This window comes from Zootermopsis nevadensis, unplaced genomic scaffold (genome assembly GCF_977971745.1).
Source record: "Zootermopsis nevadensis isolate Lab colony 2312 unplaced genomic scaffold, Znev_1.0 Znev_ptg000025l, whole genome shotgun sequence".
Lineage (NCBI taxonomy): Eukaryota > Metazoa > Arthropoda > Insecta > Blattodea > Termopsidae > Zootermopsis > Zootermopsis nevadensis.
In genome coordinates this window covers 4,257,406-4,272,354 of record NW_028259157.1, presented here as the reverse complement: position 1 = coordinate 4,272,354, position 14,949 = coordinate 4,257,406, and the positions used below count along the sequence as shown (strand labels likewise).

The 14,949-nt window shown below is 39.4% G+C and overlaps 1 protein-coding gene across 8 annotated transcripts in view; it reads left to right on the top strand.

Moving 5' to 3' along the window:
• Positions 1-14,949, top strand: part of cher (filamin A protein cher) — a 144,440-nt gene that overhangs the window by 109,760 nt on the left and 19,731 nt on the right. For all 8 annotated transcript variants that reach the window (XM_022060777.2, XM_022060779.2, XM_022060776.2 and 5 more), the window contains 5 exons: positions 10,781-10,921; positions 11,409-11,537; positions 12,280-12,453; positions 13,209-13,373; positions 14,733-14,936. In XM_022060777.2, coding sequence (XP_021916469.1) covers positions 10,781-10,921; positions 11,409-11,537; positions 12,280-12,453; positions 13,209-13,373; positions 14,733-14,936 — 813 coding nt within the window. The remainder of the gene's footprint in view (positions 1-10,780; positions 10,922-11,408; positions 11,538-12,279; positions 12,454-13,208; positions 13,374-14,732; positions 14,937-14,949) is intronic.

Here is a 14,949-nt window from a genome sequence, read left to right as displayed (position 1 = left end):
ACAGAAAAACATTCATGGCTTGAGTGGGATTCGAACCCACCGTCCCCGCGACCAAGCGGCACAAGGCCTCTCTGCAATATCTAGTAACTAAAAAAATGTATATTTTGTACCGCGCCTCTTCATTGGCAGAGTCTGAATTCAAGGCAAAGAGCGTAACATTAAATGTCTTCAGCCAGAAACAGGGAGGTGAGTTTTATTTCTTGACTGTGATCCAGTTCCAAGTGCGTGCCTCATTTGTCGTAGCTCATAACGTTTCTGACGTCGGGTCGAATCTCGAAATCTCTCCTCTCGATTTTGTTTTTCATTCAAACAACTTGAGTGCAGGAATTCTGCATATTAGACACGATCATATTCTCAGTTTCACTCGTTTGCTGTTAATCTTCTGTGTGTTTATACATCTTTCATCACGTCCCCACGTAGTCGATGCCAGCGAGTTTGCCAGTACGGAGATCCACAGGCGTATTTTTCATATTATTATTTTCACGAAAATAAGTCGGTTATGGCCTATCAAGTTTATGCGAGGCCTCGTGTTTGATTCAGAAGACGGACAGACTGTCACATGTTACGAAGATGGACTGATTTCTTTCGGAATCTTGAAGGGATTCCAGAAAAAAAACATGAATGTAAATGTCCTTCGTGCGGGCAGATTTTTGCAGAACTGTGCTGAAAACTGTGTGTATGCTGTGGTTATTTTTTTTTATATAGGCCTGTATAATCCAAACGTACTTTCTTGCTCGCAGCAGGAAACACTTTTGTAAACTTAGTTACAATGAATCACTCAGAATGCGACTTTTGATAGATTCCCTCGGTGAACATAAACATCTTCTGTGCCTGGATTTATATAAACACAGACTTGGCTTTAGATTTGTCTTTGCCTGAAAGAGCTACAATGAAAAATTAAACTAACTGGGTGAAAAATTTAAGCGATTTCAGTTCGGTTTCATTTGGACGGTCTTAAAATATTCAGGGTTTTCCCACTTAATGAAATTTATGTTTTGCATCTAACATATTCTTATTCCTACCATACTTCAGAGGTGCCTTGATCGCTCAGTCATTACATTGGCTACGGACTAGAGGACGGGACTTAGAATCTCGACAAGGAGATTAGGACATTCCTCCTCATAAGAATCTAATTCATAGTGGCTGTGGGGCCCATATAACTCTTATACAAAATGAAGATGGCTGTCTTCTGGAAAGTCGCACTGTGTTGTTGTATGCGGATGGCAGGTTGGTATGTTGAAACAGACCACGACTGCCTCCTTCCAAATCCTTACGTACTCACAATTTATGATCATCTTGCCATATAATTTGGCGTGATTTACCCTCCACAGTTGAATAAGAGTCGTTACATTTAATATTAATACACTTCTCATGAAGCGACATTTCAAGAGCTTACCTTACCTGCCCGTCCAAGTGGCCATTACCGATATGTGAGATTTTCAAGACTGTGTGGATGATGATTTTCCTGTCACCAGTACGTCACTTATTTCCATAAAAACACGATTTATATTCCAGACACACAAGAGAGGCCCATATTTCGAAAGTTATTACTTTTCTTGAGTATCAACATGTTATAAACAGTAGTAACTATCATAACCACAGCAGATAACCTTCATGTCGTTTGAATGTTGTCATCTTGGGCATTAAAATTCATGGCTACATTTTTTGTGGAATTTATGGCACGAAGACGCTGAGTTAATTTTATCCCAGAATTTTAGACGGCGAAGACTACAAAAAATTCTTTTACGTTTTGTAAACTTACAGGTATATAGACACTTTTAACAACGCTTTCAAATATAACGTTTAGGAATTGAACGAAATGACTAGATGAAGTCAGATATATTTAATATATCTGGCGATACAGGCATAGTTCTGCCCTTGGACTAGGCCCTGGTATGTGAAACCTAAGTGCAAGTTCTAGCTGAGAGTTCACGTGATTCTGTTCCGAATTCTCTGGGTTTGGTTCAATATTTTATGAACGACGAGCATTATTTGTTACGCAGTGCACTAATAATGTCATAGTTCAGCAAACTAATTCATAGTCTTTGACATTTAATAATGCACAACGTTTCTGAAGCTGGCTCTACTTCCGTCATAAGATTAAACCATCCAAAGTAATGACCGGGGTCCATTGACAAGAACCATTTTCAAACTTTTATTTTCGAATTCGTCATTATAATGTACAGTTACTTAGTTAAGTCGAAATTCGCCAGCTTTTATGTTGCAAGGTCTTTCTTCAAAAGTTTATAGTTGCCTAATAAATCCAATAAAGTATCCATTTTATGGAACCCGAAAACACGGCACCATGTTTACAAAAGCCCATTGTATCATATCGTATGCCAGTTTAGCCCAGTCCACACCCTTATATCTTATTTCATGACTATCCATTCTAATATTGTCTTTTTGTGTCAGGTTCGTTGTATATTAATTTCTGGGTTTCCGGCTAATAATATGTGTGCATTCCTCATCATCCTGATGAGTGCTGAATTCCGTGACCGTCTCATCGTAACTGATTTAATCGCCCTAACAATATAGGCCTACCTGAAGTTTTTAAATGTGTAATTTTGTCATTCTCGTTCTGTGGTCCAAATTTTCTCAGGACTTCGTTCTCAAAGATTAACATTCCATGTTATTTCCTTATAGTTAGACATAACATATAAAGTAGTATGTAAAAGTTTCCGTGAAATCAACTACACTGGTCCTCTAATCCCCTCTGGACTCTCAGTGACACCCGGAAATCAGGAGAAAGCCATTTGAGTCACTGTTATATACCGCATGTGTACGTGCATTGGACTGAGAAAGTAGTCTCATATTGATGGGGGAACAGTATTTTCCGGCAGTTTTAGGAACCTCGATTTTGTGCTCTGTGCACTGCGAACATTAGTTTCATGTAACATATTCAGTTCCGCCTGTTGAATGAGCGGAATGACATTTGAGAATTTACACTGCTTAACAGTAATTGATGTTTAAAGCTAATGGGTTTTTTGTAGTAGTAGTATGTTTTAAAAGAGAGTTTACAATTTGGAACCCTAAGTGAGCCGCGTGTCTGCCCATCTGTCTACCACGTTATTGATCTATAAGCTTAGACTACAGATTAATTAACCGGTGAACGCGCGATCGTGTGTAAATGTCTACCTGCGTTACTACTGACAGTACCTTTCCTGTCTGTTGCGTGTTACTGATGAAGGAGGCTACAGTGGTAACTCTCTACACTTAGACATGGAAGTTTTATTTTGGTCCATACGAGTTTAAACATTGGAGCATAACGTGAAATATAAATCCGACCAAGGACAGCAGCGTTTGTTTTAAAACGTTATTGAGTGGTGTGAAAAAAAAAACGACTGCACGTCTTGGTATCCGTATTGTGATTTGACATGCAATAAATGAACAGTTGGCATAAGCTGGATCCTAAGGAATGAATTTGTAAAATATTTGTAGTCTGCTCTGAATAACGTTACCCACTTCCATCCAGTCTTGTGCTTGTTAAGTTATAATGTATAAAATCAGAATTTGCCTTTGTAGAAGCGATTTCGTTTTATTCTTTTAGATTTGTTTCGAAATTTCGTAATTGGGGTGAGGGGGATTCATTCACTCATCCAGCACCAACAAATTTCCAGACCTACTGCAAGGAGTACGTTTTGCCCCTACTTTAACAGCGGGACGTTACATGGTCTTGAGCTACTGAGAACCGTTAAGTAAATCACAAACAAACAAAAACTGTAAGATTTGAAGTTGTCACGGCGATGATTTGTTGTTGTTGTTGCGCCGCGTAGTCTGGTAGGGGTTTACCGACGTTTCAGAGCTATTTGTTACTTCCATCATCAGGGCGATTTGTAAGCCGGGCGCAAGGAATTGGTTTGAGACAGGATTGAACGTTGGCCAGGGTTCTGCCTTGTCCGATTGGTTTCCGTGATGGATGCTGCAAGCATCTTTGAAACGTCGGTAAACTGTAGGAGACTACAGAGCTCAATAAACCAGAAGACAGTCAACTTTTACATGTAGGATTTGAGGTTTTCACGACAGTGAGTCTGAAGATTGCTGTCTTCTGGAGGACAGCAGTCATCTTTTACATGCATTGTTTGTTTCCCCATTAATGCCATGCATCCACACCTTCCCACAGTGTTTTATATTAGTCGCCCTATCAATATTTGGTGTCCCCGTACTTCGATTGATATGAAGTTTATACAAGTACTGATGTGTAATAAGAGACTTTCACGATTTCAGAGTGCCATAGAGCCGAATTTTTCACATTTTTGCTAGAACTACAGGTTAGATTAGGCTAGAATTTGAGGGTATATTCTATTCCTGTGCAGTCGTTCTGCTCTTAATTATCTACATTTTTTTTCGGAACAGAAATATAACAGCAGGCCCTAATTAATTTTGAAATATAGTGTTATTTCTCAGTGGTAGATCTTCAACAGTTTGTTTAGAGTGAGTGATTTCAAGTGCAGTGCACTTGTACCTATGGTGTGAATTATTTAGACTATTCTTGAGTAAGAGGTGTCTTAGTAATATTATTGTTACTTTGTTCTGTTTATTGAACTTTCGTGCACAAAGTAGACCGCTGTTCTGGGCAGACAGAAATCCATTCAGGATTCCCCTTACTCTGTTCTCTGAGTTCACGTAAAGTTTAAACGCGACAGTCGGAGGAATAAAATTTGAGAATAAGTATAGGCGGGATAAAGTATTCCCTGGCACTTAACTAAGCGAGCACCACATCATGAAGATGTGGGGAATTATTAACCTCAGCACTGGACGATGACTGGTCAGCTTTACTCTCAGGGAAAGAGCCCCGTTAAATACTGGGTGGGCTCAAGGACCTGTCGTGACGCGGTAGTCACGAGAAGAACATCTGCCCTTGCCGTGAATCGAACCTCTGTCATCCATCCCACGGCTTATGCCGACTAAGATGGCTGCATCTTAAGACGGCCATCTTCGTACTAATCACCGTGATAACATCAGATCCTACTTCTCCAAACTAAATTTGTACACAGGCCTTTTGCAAATCAGACGAAGCAGTGTATCAGTTTGCAAACACTCGCTTCGGTTTGGCGCCACTCTGAAAACGTCAGTGAGTCGGGAGCATCTTCATGCCGCAGCTGCGGGTGGATGGATATTATGTACAAAGTAAACCTCATCGCGTTTTGCAAGTGGTGGTTGAACTGCGCTCGATGGATCCGGTCCAAGGAGCGGATTCAACGAGTCTTCGTCTCTTGGTGATTTACCAAAGAAAACAAACTAGCTGCAGGTTTGTCACAGAGACATGTAGCAACTGTGAAACGTCTCACTAATGAAATTGCATGCTCAGCCACGTTCCCTGTCGACAGGTCCTCGGATCAGATGTTGAGTCACCGGGAGGACTGGAACAGAGATATCGCCTCTGACGAGGTTTTCGTCTGTCTCTCCAGGAAAATTCCCCGAATATTAATACCGAAGAAGGTTCTGTAACTTGGCAAGTGTTTGTTTGGTTTGTGGTGACTTAGGCATTGTAGAATTATTTTCTTGGGATTTGTCCGTCGTCTAAACAATAAAACGTTTTTCAACATTCGAAAGCTGAATTCTGATTTCCTCGAAGTTCGAAGGTTTCTGATGATGTGTTATATTGTGTAAGATTTTTCTTTTGGCTTTGCTTTCGTGGAAAGCAGAATGCAGCTTTCGAAACGCTGTGAATTTTATAATTTAGACTGTGGACGAAGTCGAAATGAATCATTTTGTACAGTATATTGCGCTAGAAGATCTTATTTTCACCGATACGAGTATTATCAAACAATAAAGATATTCAGAACAGAAGTAATTGTTTTCCTAAACGATGTATCTCGTTCGTAGTATCCAAAGGACAAAAAGGGTTGCAGACAATTGCAATAAACGACAACACACTACGAATGTCCGGCCTGGTAACTTTCGTGAATTAATTAATTTGGCGTGTATAGCGTCATACCTTGGTCTCGTCACTCGCAGTTTTCAGTATCAGACTTTCAGCATGTGTACACAACGCAATGTCTGAGATTTGGAGTTGAGTGATGACTTAGACAAGCGAGTTGCAGGACCATGATCAAAGCTTATCCGTCAGATGATTTGTTTTGTAGGCTTAAGGCATTTTTTGGTCCGCAAACGAAGTGATGTCTGCTGGGTAAATTAGGCTTCTTGGTCCTTGGTAAAATTTACTTTTTGAGATTGTTTGGATTTTGCGAATTTCCGACTACAAAAGCAAACAGTCTCTTTTCTTTCGTGGTTTAGTGGAAGTCACACACAGCAAAACCGATAAGGTAAAGTACAATTTTAGCCAGCTGCTGGCATCCAGGCCTTGTTAGCCAGCTGATTGAGGCTTACACTCTTGTCGTTTAGATAAAAAGATTGTGTGACCCAGTAAGAGCTTGCATGTCTTCTGGAGTCACACCAGAATCCACGTGACTGCCCTGCGCCTGAATTCCTGTAGCCAGTTCTGGTGCAGACACTGAACCGCGTGTTTGGACCGCGGCCAAATTCTTGCATCTGATTTATGGCACTTATTGAAAGATGGTATGGATGGGAGCCTGTCGAACTGGAATGCAGTTTTCCTGCGTGCCGAGTTACGTACGACTCTTGGTGAAACGGAACAGTCCCTCATGACACTGCTTTGTTCCCAGCGGGTTAGCGCAACGGTGATACAGACTGTAGGCCGCGGATAGGCCATTCTGACTGAAGAGGATGTAGAATGTGTCAGTTCTTATAGGCAAACGCTAGGACAGTAGACCTATCTTCAAATAGACCATGATTGCTTCCTTCCACATCCTTCCCAGTTTATAATTTACAGTGAACTTACAATTACTCGGCAGTGCACAAATTTCAGCGGTTGATAGTGACTTAAATTAAGCTGATCAAATAAAAAAACCTTGTGACAAACGATTGTTTCAGTGGCCTTTAAAATTTTTTTAGGTTGTATAAACATTATGATCCTAGTACTTCCTGATACAGGCCTTATATATCCTATTATTGTAACGATTATGTTAGTAGGTTTAACAGTAATTAAATTCAGTTCAGTTCCTTTGTTGCAGTGTGCCTGTTACAAACACTGGTAGAAATATAAAACACCAATAAAATTACATAAGAAACAAATTGAAACCAAATTAAACCAATAAAACAGGCCTAATCAATCTCGACACTTTAACTAAAAACTTATTTTTGTAAAATTCCGAAGCCACTTTTTATGTAGTGATAGATTACAAATGTGCCTACGAATTTACTGCGAAATGTTTTAGTTACGATGAGTACGATTCTCGACAGGTGTCATTCTGTTATTTATCTAATAAGTACCGGAGGATTTTTCGGTGGTTTAAAGTGGTCGGAGCGTGATGCTGTTCACTCATTTCCCTTCTTCCGATGAACAGAATGCGTGGAACCACTATCTTCCCTACCTAAGCCTGACTTACAGTTGGAAGTAGTGTGCGTTGTAAGAGTTAGAATCCCTAATGGCGTGAGCAGGCAGCCTGCATGGTGTTCACAACATGAATCATTGTATAACATTTCCATTACACAGATGTGAGTGGCCTGTTGCCATTTTCATGCCTTCGATACGCAGTTAATCGATGGCCCCAGCGCCCGTGTGGACGTGGGCGAGAGAAATCTAAACGCCCTACATGGGCGAGATTTCATTTTTTCACGGCGACGTTTATGAAGATGGCTGTCTTTTGGGATATTGAGCCGTGTAATCTTCCTGATGATGGAAGCATTAAGCACCTGTGAAGGGTCGGCAAATTTATACAAGAGTACACGGCCAGCATCCCAGAACAGACATCTTTGCCCTTAGGAATCTGCTCCCAGCCGCCCACTCCGTAGATTGTTACTTTACTGGGGTAAAAGTATGAGTGCATATATTGACACTGTAAATGCTACGAACAAGATATATCGATTTGTGTGACATGAAAACAAACCTATTCCCTGACATTCTTAAGCTTACAATTTGTAGCATCCGACAAAATGAATTTTCAAGCTAGCATGCAAGTGTAAAACAAAAGGATACTACTTCCTGCTGGAAGTCTCAGCACGAGAAGGGTTAACCAAACACTTGGATGTCAGCATGACGATAACCAAACATTCCTCCCGTTAATCTGTTTTCATCACACCTTATTCATAGCAATAAGTTTACGAGGGCGCCCAACGGAGTGCTTACCAGAACAGTTTTCTTGCCACGTAGTTGCAGATATCAAGTTGAAACACATTGCCTGAAAATTTGAAGCGGTTTGCGTCTTTTACTCTCAACTGAGAAGTCCAGGCCACTGTAATAAAAAATACCTTCGCATTCATGCAGTGTTTTGTGCAAACTGCTGACCAATTGCAAGGTGTTCAGGGGAACTGAACTTATTCTTTTATTCCATAGACTTTACTAGGTGCATGGTATTGGAAAATATTGACCTAATATTATATTTCACGCACTATGAACTCTTTAATAAAGTTATTATTTCTTCTACTAGTGAAATGAAAATTGGCTGTATAGTCTTTTTAATTCTGGTGTTAGGCCTGCGCGTCGTTCATTAACAGGTGTTAAAACGCAACAGTGTAGTGAGAGTTTAGGTTCTCATGGCGGCGAGTATGAAGATGGACGTGTTCTAAGTTGTTGCGCCATGTAGTCTTGTAAAATATGCCTACGTTTCGGAGGTATCGCCCTGATGGAGGCAACAAACTCCTCTGAAACGCCGGTAAACTTCTACCAGACTACACGGTGCACCAACCCAGAAGAACCACTGTTTTTTGAGATGGTGATGGGTGAAAACTTGTACTTGAAGGAGACACGTGTTAAAGGCATACGTTTTATCGGTTAATCGATTCGTATGTTACTAACGACGCTGTATCAGCTGCAGAGTTGTTGCCTCCGTGGACACCAGCGAAAAGCGGTCGTGGCTTACTTCAGTGCATTGCATCGATACTCAATTGGAGGGACTGAGGAAGGCAAAACTTCAGTCAGGGTAGAATTGTCTTGGCAAGTCGCGAACAAGGAGTTAAATTTTTTGGCATTTGACATGGAGGAAAGAAACCAAGAATGACATGGAGCGCTCTTAATCAGAAGCTCCGAGGCGTATCACGATCCCTTAAAAAAAGATCCCCCACTTTTTAGTCTTATATAAACAACCCCCGATGTGTAAATCGATAACCCTTTTTTGTTGATATATTTTTGCCTTACGGAGATGATAGTTCCATTTCGTCTGGTGTAATTTCTGGTGAGTTCATTTGCACTTTGCTGAGGACAGGTTTGTGTCCTCCTTTAACCCAGTGTACTAAATTTAAACTTTGATAATGCTTTCGTCATGTGTAGCGATTTAAGTAAAGCAAAATCTCTTGATTATTTTTTTTTTAAATTTGACAGTTTTAATGCAAGCATTGGTCCCCCATTCATTAGCTAGCTAGTCAAAGAGGGCGTGCTGCAACTGTCAGTAAAAGTAAGAAATATGGCCCGTGGAGCATTAGTAGGCCTACATAAGACCATCGTCCCAAAATAACTATGATTTAAAAAGGAAAATAAATTTCGACGGGATTATGGGTTGGGTTGCTTCAGACTGGGGTAAGTTAGGAGGAACGAAGTAATTACTGTTTTTGCCAACGGCTTGCAGTGATGTCACAGTATATTTTCTGTTATCCCTACCTAAACAGATGAGACACATGATGCTTAATGTTCCAGAGTAAAAGTAACACACTCAGTCTGTGAAGCTGGCATTAATGTGGGAACATTGTATCATACAGTAATTGCAAGAGGGTCTCAGTGTTGTAGCACTGTGTAGTATGGTTGATATTGAGAGACGTTTCAGAGGAGCTTACTACCTCCATCATCAGTGTGATGAATCACCGGAATTTGCCCATAGAGACTGAAGAAATCCCCGAGAACTAGTCAGGATAGCGTGTGTCCGGCTAGATTTTAACCCGTGACCTCCCGAATATGAGGCAGTAATACTTATCACTCTGCCGTTACATTTCATACTTGTTTTGAAAGACGCAAAATAAATTCAGACAGTTTTTTCATCCATTTATTGTTTTCTAATAAAAATCCGAATGAAAATCTTCTTTTGTTTAATGTGCTTAGAGGAACTATAGCATCCTAAGGCTACTTGGCTCTTGTCTAAAACTTAAAAAAATGTACGTTGATGGTCATTGGATGTTTATCAGCTCGTAAACGTAGCACATTTGTCAGACCGAAGGAAACATAGTACATTAGTCATAAAATTGAGGAGACAACTTAGGTCATCTGTGTCCCATAGTATGCGTGCGTCATTCGATAGTGCGTATCGCTACGGCCACCGTTGTGGAGTGGTAAAAGTTTACCAGCGTTTCAGAGGCCCTTGCTGCCTCTATCATCAGGGCAATCAGAACAGCTTGTGCTGCAATTTATTACGGTGAAAAATTGTAAAAAAAAATTCGACACTCCTTTAACTTTGTTGACAAAAACCACTTTAATTCTGATTAGCTAAGTCATTATTTGTTTGTGAAAGGGTTGTAATTCGTCATTATTTTAAGATTTGTTTCTCTGAGAAATGACATCATATGATATAATAAACTCTCATATTAGGTAGAAACCAATTGGCCTGAAAAATAGATGAATAATCTGCTACAAACAGAGCAGCATAAATCATTAATATAAAGATGAGTTTAAAATTTACTATTTTGTGAGACTTCGGAGGGGGAATTTACAATTACTGGATTCAGTTATTATCCATTTTGGTATGTGATTTTAGTTTACAAACGGCCATAATACATATTTGTATTTTAACGCTGTTGTATGCACTATCCAACTTATGACTGCTTTATTTTGCAGCTGAAATAAAAATGCCAAGTGGAAACATAGATAAGCCAATCATTGAAGACAACCGGGATGGGACAGTAAGTGTCAAGTACGAGCCAAGAGAAGAAGGCCTGCATGAACTCTCAGTGAAATACAATGGGGAACATGTTCAAGGTGAGTTGAACCTTCCCAAGTGTTTGAGAGTGGACAAATGTGGTCTGTTACCATTCACTTCAAATGGCGAAACCAAGTAAGCATATCTGCTTCTGTTGAGGTTTTCATGATGATGAAGGCGTTAATTGTGGTGTTCTGGGTTGCAATGGATGCCACCTAGACTCTCTTGGAAGTTGCCTTTTTTATGGCTTGTCAGTCATCTTTCTTCCTTTATCTTCACTCTGCCTTTTGTTGAGTACTTGTACTAGTGCACATTTAGACAGAAGAGAGTGTGTGGTCTTGAAGTCATTTCAGGCATCCACATTAATTTTTTTATACTTATTTAATTTATGTGATAAAAATGTGTCTCTGTGCGCAGTAGGATGTTATGGTCAAAGAATGAGAACACAAGTCAAAGACACATATTGTTATATTTTGTGGTACATATGCAAATAAGAAAAATATTGTTGGACATTTTAAAATATCTTAATGCTTATGTTTGTAATAGGTTCACCATTCAAGTTTCATGTGGATTCCCTCAGTAGTGGCTATGTGACGGCATATGGACCAGGTCTTACTCATGGTGTTTGCGGTGAACCGTCCAACTTTACTATCTCAACGAAGGGGGCAGGAGCAGGTACCTATTAGCACATTCAAAATATTTAACACTCTTTTATGACATAATAGATTTCACAGTTGTCATTATTCTCCATCTGTTAGTGACCCATATTATAAAGAATAGTGTTAGTTTCAGTGAGATTTGTATAGGCCATATATGAAGGAAAAAGAGCCTAATATATAAATACACACACTCAGGCCTGTAATTTTTATGTGTTTGAAACTTCCTTATACTCCGGGAAGAATATACATTGAAGGTGTTGAGGACAGAGGGGTGATATGGGGCCCTTTTAATTGAAAATTGACCTTAAAACTTTGCATACCGTGTATTGTATTAGAATATAAAATAAGCAAACAAACGAACTATTAAACATTATAAAAAAGACACTAGTGCCATACACGTTTCAACCTCAAGAGGTCATCATCAGTGGCAACAGGGAAATTAATTCATTTAATCAAAATGGTTTAAAATTGGTCGAAACCATATTTAGACCAATTTTAAACCATTTCGATTAAATGAACTAATTTTCGTTGCCACTGATGATGACCTCTTGAGGTTGAAACGCAAATGACACTAGTGTCTTTTTTATAGTGTTAATAGTTTGTTTGTTTGCTTATTTTATATTAAAATTGATGATTATGAAATTATTGGAACCCCAGGATTTTATAGAAATAAGTTTGGAATCAGTGATCTAGAGTACTGAAATATGTTGCTGTTTCTTGGGATGTGGTTGCCAGAAATTTTTTTTTACTTTTTTTAGGTGGTTTGTCCCTGGCAGTTGAAGGTCCAAGCAAAGCAGAGATCAGCTGCCATGACAACAAAGATGGTACAGTATCAGTATCATATTTGCCAACAGCCCCTGGAGAATACAAAATCTCTGTCAAGTTTGGTGACAAGCATATTAAAGGCAGTCCTTACAATGCGAAGATAACAGGTAAGTTTTTAGTGTCTATGTCGTGTAAATTTGCACTAAATCAGCTCTTCAGATATGTGAGTTATTTGTACATATATCCTTTTGGTGCTTATAACTTTCATGTAAATTTCCATAGCTTTGGTGAATAGACACAGGAGAAAAAAATTGAATGTGTTTTTGAAGACAATTACTGGTTATATGCAAGTTTATCCAATCAAAGCTTCTATATCGTATGTATGTCGTTCACACCACAAAAATTAGTGTATAAATATCTCATGTCGCATGTTTGACTCATATTACCATCATCAGACATCATCATTTAACTTGTAAGATTTGAGGTTTTCACAGCGGTGAGTATGAAGATTTCTGTCTTCTGGGTTGTTGCGCTATATAGTCTGGTCGATGTTAACCAACGTTTCAGAGATCATACTGCCTCCGTCATCAGGGCGATGAATCGTTGGTTAACATCGACCAGACTACACAGCGCAACAACCCAGAAGACAGAAATCTTCATGATTTAACTTGTCAGTCAAGTATGTTAGCACATATTATAATTTTTGTTATTTACATACATAATTTGTCAAAGTCAGTACAGTTTTCTGTGTGGATAACTTTGTCAATTTTTTGGCTAAAAGTCTGCTGTGTATATATGTTCATCCTCATCATTGTTCCTAACATTTTCAATGCAGAGAACAGTGGTTTGTTATTGTGGTTGTCTTGATGTAAGTGCGTAGTCTCTGTTGCATGATTAAGTGAGGAAATCTTCATTTAAACAGGAGAAGGAAGGAAGAGGAACCAGATTTCAGTTGGCTCCTGCAGTGAAGTGTCATTCCCGGGAAAGGTTTCAGATGCAGACATCAGGTCACTGAATGCCTCAATCCAAGCACCAAGTGGACTAGAAGAGCCATGCTTCTTGAAACGGCTTCCAAATGGCAATATTGGTAACTCCATATTAAGCTATTTATGGTTTTATATTGTATGCACATTTGAATGTTAAATGAACATTTCTGGGAAGAAATATTACATCTGCTTTGCTTTAATTTAATACTCCATATTGTTGCTTTAAACAAGATATAGTGGAATTCTAGTACACCAAGAATTTACTCAACAGCTTGTAACCGTTTCTCTTCTTCTCTTGGGCGGCCTTGGGTCTGCGGCGATTTATAACCATCTCTTCTTCTGCTCTTGAGTAAAACGAGACATGAGACTCTTATGCTGGGTTTACAGGGTTAAATTAAAGATCGCCTCAACTGTGTCTTTTGGTATTTATTTGCAGGTGATTGTTGAATTAATTCCTCCGCAAGATATTAGCAGATGATGCAATTTTGTTTGTGAACAAAGTAGAGTGAATACACATATGCGTCCATGATAACCGACTAAGAATTTATATTGTTACAATTCGAGGACAAGCTTATACCAACTGATAACTGACAACTAACAACTTACAACTGCAACTCATCACTACCTAAAAGAAGTTTGTCTCTCAAATATATTAATTTCTCCCACTCATTCCAAAATCTGAATTTTGTAACATCATTGGTTCGACTTCCCGCTAAGTCAAAATAACCTTTGTCTGATTGGTTGGTTCAATATCCGAGGCCAACTGTGACAGTTTAGATTGCGTTGTGACGCTAGGTCACTTTTGCATAAACCAAATTAATGGGGGCTGACCTCCTAGGGGTGAAATACTGCAATGGCATGTCAAAGTATCCAGTTACAAGAAGTTTTGAACTTCTTGAATGTAGAATTTTCAAAAGGACAGCTGACAGTGATAAATATAGGCCTGTATTCCGCTGACCCTTCGCGACATGTGGAGGTGTGAATGTATTGAAAACGGAAACATTACTTCATCCTTGATGGGTGGTCATAGCCCAAGCCCGACCTCATGACTAGACGATTACATGCTTAAAAATTTTATACTATAACAAATAAAACCCAGAAGTATCATCCGTATTAACATAACTCTTTCTGTGGCTGTGTATTCTAGTGCTGTGTTGTGATTTCATTTTGAAATCTTGAAGTGAAAAACAACACAATACATAGCATGCACAATGAGAAGTGCTGCTGCTTTGTGAGTAGTTGTAACTAGAGGCTGGTTGAGAGGGATGGAAGACCCAGGGCAAGGAATGGTGCAGCTGTGCCAGGTTTTGCGTGGATTGCATATCTTTTGGAGACAAGACTAACTAAGACATCGTCATTGCTGGGAGAGCATACATACTTGGGTGATGAATTGTCTCGTTAGTAGTGAATACATGAAGCTGTCTTGACTACTGATGCTTGATTTCCACTCTGTTATTCAGGAATCTCATTTACTCCACGTGAGGTTGGAGAACACACTGTGTCTGTGAAGCGCCTTGGTAAACACATTGCCAACTCACCTTTCAAGATAAATGTTGGAGAAAGAGAGGTTGGAGATGCCAAGAAGGTGAAGGTGTCAGGATCAGCTCTGAAGGAAGGCAGTACACATGTTGACAACACATTCACTGTGGACACCCGAAATGCAGGTAGGTCATTCTA